We start from the raw sequence: 6,316 nt of genomic DNA on the forward strand, positions 1-6,316 counted from the left end.
ACCATGGCTGCTAACTCTGTGTTATGGTTTAAATGGTTTATGCAGCAGTCACCGCAAACGCCGTCGACTCTGTTTAACTCTCATGCTTAGTGCTTATTGCTTTGTGTCTGCCCTGGTTAGTGCAGATTTCGATATATTGCTTGAAGTTATGCATATTTTGTTAGGGTCGGAGCAGATGTCTCATTGGCCTAGTTCCGCCTATCAGATGCAAGCACTCTTAGCGACACGGCCATTGGCTAGAACTGTACTGCTTGTGTGAGGGTGATTGACTCCGTTCAGGGCTTATCTTCACTGCTCTCACGGCGGGATTTTATACAGTTCCCATATACGTCTTAGCTGACGTAATGTTGAGTTACCGCCTCGAGAGGGAACGTCTCCGGTTACTATCGTAACCTCGGTTCCCTGAGAGGCGGGAACGAGACATTACGTTAGCCGCCGTGGTCGCTGTTTGATCAGCTGTGCTAGCGTTCAGTCGTGATTCTGACGTAATTTTCGCGCCCATGCATTTTATACTGCACGCTTACCCGCCAGTATTTGCATGCTTCGCGTCAATTGGCCAGCTGTCCCCAGCTGGCGTTAGCCAATAAGATTTCAGTGAAAGTGGAGAAGGGAAGAGTTCCCATATACGTCTTAGCTGACGTAATGTCTCGTTCCCGCCTCTCAGGGAACCGAGGTTACGATAGTAACCGGAGACGTTTTCACCATTGCTGTGTTCAGGATTTTTTTTTGGGCGGAGCTAAAACGGTGGCTCGATGACGCACTGGAGCCACTGAGCTCCTGGCCCCTCCCCAAACAACATAACTAGAGCACACATTCGCGTCAGTTCGCCGTTCAATCGCGAGTTTCTGTGGACTACCATCGTTTAAGTAAGTACATGTTTCCTTAAACGCAATATTATGTTTACATTGTTTTTAGTTTATCTTTGTAAAATCTGTAGTCATCTTTGTTCATGCCTTACTAGTCAAGCTAAAGTAAGGCTAAAGTAAGTTAGCCTTGTTTACAAAGTTGCCGCCATGTTACAATTAACTTTCTGTAATAGCTACTTTGTTTCTTCCAGGCGTTGAGTTTTTCTTTTCTTCTAAGATACGTATGTTTATACGAGTGTGAGTACGTATGTGTTTTAAGTTAGTTTTGGTCAGTCGAATTAACTACAGTTACTTGTATGGACAATTATGCCGCCGCCCATGTGGTAATGTGGTTCCAGCAGTAGGTAGCAAAATCTACGACAAGACTGATCAGTATAACTTGTGTTGTTTTCTAACTAAACCGAATGATGATACCAGTAACGTTAGGTTGTTTTCATTTGTTTGTTCCGACACGCACGCTGCTAGTCTAGTTCAGAGTGTTAGCTAACACATGCTGTTTCGCCTTTTTTACACTGTTCAAGCATGTTGAAATGTGTATAGCTTCAGTACGTAGCAAAAGCTTTACATCTAGTGTTTTCTTACAAAACTAACGTTGTATATAGGTTGTTTAAATGATTTTGTTTGTCTGAACAAGTAGCTGCTAGTCCAGTAGCTAGAGTGGCTAGCAAATGTTAGCTAACACATGCTGTTGTGCCTTTGTTACAGTAACTTACACACTGAGGTTAAGCAATGTTGCTAGTTACATTACATGTAGAAATGTAACTAGCTACAGTAGGTATCCAAAGCTTTACATCTAGAAAGACTTCAGTATAACTTAAATTATTTGGTGTTTTCTAACAAAGCAGAATGATGGTTGTTTAAATTATTTTGTTTGTCAGATCAAAGTATGCTGCTAGTTCAGTTCACAATGTAGCTACAGTGACTAGCAAGTGTTAGCTAGCACGTGCTGTTGCTACTGTACTTCTAGGATTTAAGGGGATTATGATGAGTTATTTATCTGAAGTGCTGTACTTTTTATGTTTGAGGACAGTGCTGTTCACTTGAATCACTACACTGAATGAGTACATTTTATTTTTTAACAATTTCACTGTTCCACGTTTGGCTGATCTTTTTTTTTTTTTTTTTTTCTACAGCATAGCTACTGTATATTCCTAACGTTAACAATGTGGTTTTGTTCACATTTTCTTGCAGATACCTTGACCGGAGCATAACTGGTTAACTTCACACAAGAGACCTACTGTTGGACAATCGTTTTGGCTTTAAAGGTAAATGCATTGTTAGTTACAATGTCTAGTTACTGGGCCAAAAGGAGACGAATATTGAAAGGAGTTGAGAGGGACAAACAGGAAATTGCAGCTGCAAACGATGCTCTACTTGCTGTTATTCCTGACTTTGACCAAGTAAATCCTCCTGTTAATGAACATCAACATGGAATGGCTTCAACAAGCCATGGACAAACTGTAACCCCTGAAGCACAGGAAATAACTGTTGATGAGGTGTATGAACCTAGTGAAATTTTTTCCTCAAGCACAGAAGATAGTGAGGAGGAAGAGGATTGCCTAAGGACACAATTGGCAGGGTGGGCTATTGACAACATGATCCCCCATGTGGCACTGGGTAAGCTTTTAACCATTTTGTTATTGGCCCCCATTTAACCTCCGCAAAAAAGACAAAGGCAACAATTTAGCCATCCGCTGCACGCCTCCACACAGCACCTGGGAGAAACATCATTTTAAGTTTATGAAGGGAGCAGGTAAATGGTTCTGACTTATGCATTTGATTTTCCTGCATTTCATCTGTGTATTTTCTTTGTCTGTTTATGGTGGATAACTGACTTTCATTCATTATTCCCTGCTCTAGAATGTTGGCAAGAGGCGATGAGATATTTGGTGCGCTTCCAAACAGGTTCTAGCGTTGAAACGACGGACGATGACAAGAAGAGAAAGAGAAAGAGAATCTCAAATTCCAAGTACAGACCCCAGGCCTCTTCTGATGAAGAGGAGTCTAGTCTTCCAGATGCACCAGCAGTGCTGTCGTTTGGGCAACCTCTTTTGAGCTTTGAAAACATTGTTCCTGGTAACAAGGTTTCAGTGCTGCCCGATGCTCCAGAAGTTGCATCGATTCCAGAAAACCAGGAAAATGTTGTGCCATCTGTAGACTTCAGAGGTGGTATGTAAAATTGCTGTGATGCTTGATTTGTGATCCTGCCACTAAACTATACCCTTTGTTAGATTTTCAAATTTCTGTTTCCTCTTTCTCAGAACCAGGTTTCTCCCCAGAAATTCAGACTCCACTTCACAGAGCCAAGAGTTTGAGTACAAGTAAGTGATGTTATTTGTGACGTTTTTTTTTGTCTTGGAAACTATTGCTTCTATTTAAGATAACGAATCCTTTAAACATAATCTGTTTTTCATTAGGACACTTGACTGGTTACTCGCCGCAGCAGTTTCTGGATGAAAGGTGTCGAGGTGTGTTGTACATTCCATTAGCATTGCACAGTTCAATTATAGTTTCATTACTGAATATGCAATACTCTGCACTGAAGTTAAAGCTGTTATGTTTGCTCTTCCAGCTCGTCAAGTACTAAGCTTTACACCCCCAGCAGCAAATTTACCCTGGCAGCATATGGGTGAAAACGCTGGAGGTATGTAATATGTTGCGCTAAACTAAGTGTTCCATTTTAAGTCCAATTCATTAAATGTATGCAATAACTTCAAACATATTTTTACGTCAATGATTATCAATAGGAGAAAGTCATCGCTCTGTAATTGGCCCTTGGACTCCCCTGGCATCTCGTGTACAGCATGAAGTTTTCAGCTATGAAGGTATATTTTAGGCCCATGTCTTAGTGTCCAGTGTTTTAAAAGTATTGAAAATAGTGCCTTTAGGTGTTTTTTTTTTTGTTGTTGTTTTGTTTTTTAATGTAGATTTCCAGAGACTCCAGAATGAAAAACAAGCCGTGATGGAGGAGAACCAAGCCCTTAGGGAGGAGAACCAAGCTCTGAGGGAGGAGAACCAAGCTCTGAGGGAAAGCACTGCACGAGCAGGTAAGAACATGCACAAAAAAGTCAAACTTAGGAAAGAGTATGTGATGTATGTACAAAATTACCATATGCCTTTCATTTTGTAGCTTCGGATGACAGCGGCTCACTTCAAGAGCAGGTGAAGCAAGTTGGGACAATGTTGAAGACGTTTGCTCGCACTGGGCAATCAGGTACAACTTGCAAACAACACCTGTGGTTGTTGGTTTAATTCCCACTGGGGCCACCTATACATGTAGTAGACCTAGATATAAATGTCATAGTTTAGTAGTTGAGGGACCAGGACTGACTATTATTTTATTTAACCCCTGTAGGTGCAGATCAGACCTTAATGCTGCGACGTCTTGGAGAGTTTGGCGATGTTGTGCGTAGCATGGACAACAAAATGGACACTATGCTGCAACATTTCAGTGCCAATGTGTCTGTTGGAGAGTTATCCCTGCCAGGGGATCTGTTACTCCCCCTAGACACCCAGGAAGATTTGGTGTTGCTTGACAACAGTTTGAGGCAGGATAAAGAGCTCCAGGAACGATTTGTAAGTGTGCTGATTTCGTTTATAACTCCATAGGGTAATCTAAAAAGTAGAATTAAGATTGTACACTGCATATTCTACAGTCTGAATCCATAGCCTGTCACATTTTATATTTATGTATGATAAGCTTCAGAGAAATGTAATTTGTAACACTTTTTTTGGATTTTCAGCTTCGGTTTTTGGCAATCAAATGTGGGAGGGACCTAAAGACAACCGTCTGGCGGATGCTTCAAAGTATCTTCTCTAATCACCTTTCCATCAATACAACCTGGACTGGAGTTGGGGATAAAGCATGTTTTAGAGACATGTTCCTGAAGACCATTGTTCAAAGTAAGTTGGATGTAAAAAAAAAAAAAAAAAAAAAAAAATATGTTTAGTAGATGTGTATGGCATTATGCCATTCAAATGGAATGACAGATCTGTATTTTCTACAGGAGCCATCCGGAAGAACCCGGCAACACAGGATGCCACTGATGAAGCCATCCAGGTTAACGTTACGCGTTACCTGAAAGGAGCATCTGACCGTGAAGGCGGAAAAAGGCGCCGCACAGCTGAGAGGGACCCACAGCCGACCCCTTAAACCTAGGCTGACTACTGACATCCCAGCATCACTGACAACTGGAACCCTTTCTTTATCCTGCAGTCAGTAACATCAAGACCCCTAAAGAAGCCAGAAGTGTCAGACTGCACTCCCCAATCCACACTGTTCACTGTGGATATTATCATAGTGCTTAACTTATTATATTGTTAAATATAGCTTGTAAATCCTTGTGCCACAGGTCAGCATTGCAGTTATATCTGTTCTACTACTTTTTTTACCTCAGTATTTTTTATATATATTTGAAGATGTTTATCACAGATACAAGAGACATCTTGTACCCCAGGTCAGCAATGCCATTATAATGGTCTATTCTACTCCAGAGCTTTATTCTAAATTATTACCACTTATCTTATTGTTAGAAATGGCTTGTAAATGTGATGTTATACCTGAATTTTTTTTGGTGTCCTGCACATTCTTTGGTACCAGATATACTCATTACTTATGTTTTCTGGTAATTCTTTTCATGCCAGAGCTGACCTCTTTATATTATTAACAATTATTGTAAGTGTTATAATTTGCTTGTAAGCTAAGGCTGTTTTTTTTTTTTTTTTACAATTTAATTGGAAACCTGCATGTGTGTGTGTGTGTGTGTGTGTGTGTGTGTGTATTTATTTTATTTTTTTCTCTTTTTTTCTGTTATTTATATTTCAGGGATCTGACATCATGTTTCAATGACAGTTACTGTACTTTGAAATGTGGAATTAAAACGTCAAATGGAAATTTGTCTGGTTTGATCAATCATTATTCTTGATAAACTGCATTATATATATAATATATAATATATATATAAATAAATAAATAAGCAAGCGGCGACCGATCGCTCGAAAATAGCGTTTGCCTCCGACGGGCCGCGGAAGGGTCGCCTTTGATATAACGGCGGCGGGACGGCGGTTGGCCCGCGGGCCGGCCGCGGAACGAAGGCGGTAGGAAGGCGGCTGCCGCTTCTAAAAAGCGGCTGCCGCCGGCGGTGCACCGTCAAACGTGTTTGCGATTACGCTATTCTGACGCTTCTACTGCCGCCGGAGCGCCGCCGGCGGTCCGCCGACTCATTGCTATCTGGGATGTCACAGAACTCTTCCCGCGCTCTCCGTCAGAATTCAAACATTAACGGTCGAACTTGGCGGCTGTTCGCTTTCTTATGTGTGATTATTTTCATATAACGTTTTGGGCACTTCCATTTTAACAAATAAAGTGAAAGTACCACAAAACATGAAACGAAGATGTCTTGGACGAGGAGAGCTCGTCCAAATTTGTGGTAAGAAATAATATCCTTTTA

General features: G+C 41.1%; 1 protein-coding gene across 5 annotated transcripts; it reads left to right on the forward strand.

The window, feature by feature from the left end:
• Window positions 1-710: 710 nt before the first annotated feature.
• Window positions 711-5,427, forward strand: LOC113039396 (uncharacterized). 5 transcript variants are annotated; one of them, XM_026197287.1, is made up of 12 exons: window positions 712-866; window positions 2,058-2,246; window positions 2,724-3,035; window positions 3,128-3,187; window positions 3,284-3,334; window positions 3,439-3,510; window positions 3,614-3,691; window positions 3,794-3,913; window positions 3,997-4,080; window positions 4,222-4,442; window positions 4,610-4,769; window positions 4,874-5,427. In XM_026197287.1, the coding sequence occupies exons 2-12, from the start codon at window positions 2,153-2,155 to the stop codon at window positions 5,017-5,019; spliced, it is 1,398 nt and encodes a 465-aa protein (XP_026053072.1). In that variant the 5' UTR covers window positions 712-866; window positions 2,058-2,152; the 3' UTR covers window positions 5,020-5,427. The 5 variants fall into 5 exon arrangements, with proteins under 5 accessions (XP_026053073.1, XP_026053072.1, XP_026053075.1 ...); XM_026197290.1 differs by having other exon boundaries at window positions 2,058-2,131; window positions 2,727-3,035; window positions 4,874-5,094; XM_026197288.1 differs by lacking the exon at window positions 3,614-3,691 and having other exon boundaries at window positions 711-866; window positions 4,874-5,094.
• Window positions 5,428-6,316: the final 889 nt, after the last annotated feature.

The sequence above is a fragment of the Carassius auratus genome, chromosome 22 (assembly GCF_003368295.1).
Source record: "Carassius auratus strain Wakin chromosome 22, ASM336829v1, whole genome shotgun sequence".
Lineage (NCBI taxonomy): Eukaryota > Metazoa > Chordata > Actinopteri > Cypriniformes > Cyprinidae > Carassius > Carassius auratus.

Bases quoted from the DNA above. Each gene is read 5' to 3' on its own strand.
- LOC113039396 (XM_026197287.1), top strand. From the start codon at position 2,153: ATGTCTAGTTACTGGGCCAAAAGGAGACGAATATTGAAAGGAGTTGAG. The intron at 3,188-3,283 runs GTAAGTGATGTT...GTTTTTCATTAG, and splicing joins AGCCAAGAGTTTGAGTACAA to GACACTTGACTGGTTACTCG. The intron at 3,335-3,438 runs GTGTGTTGTACA...TTGCTCTTCCAG, and splicing joins TCTGGATGAAAGGTGTCGAG to CTCGTCAAGTACTAAGCTTT.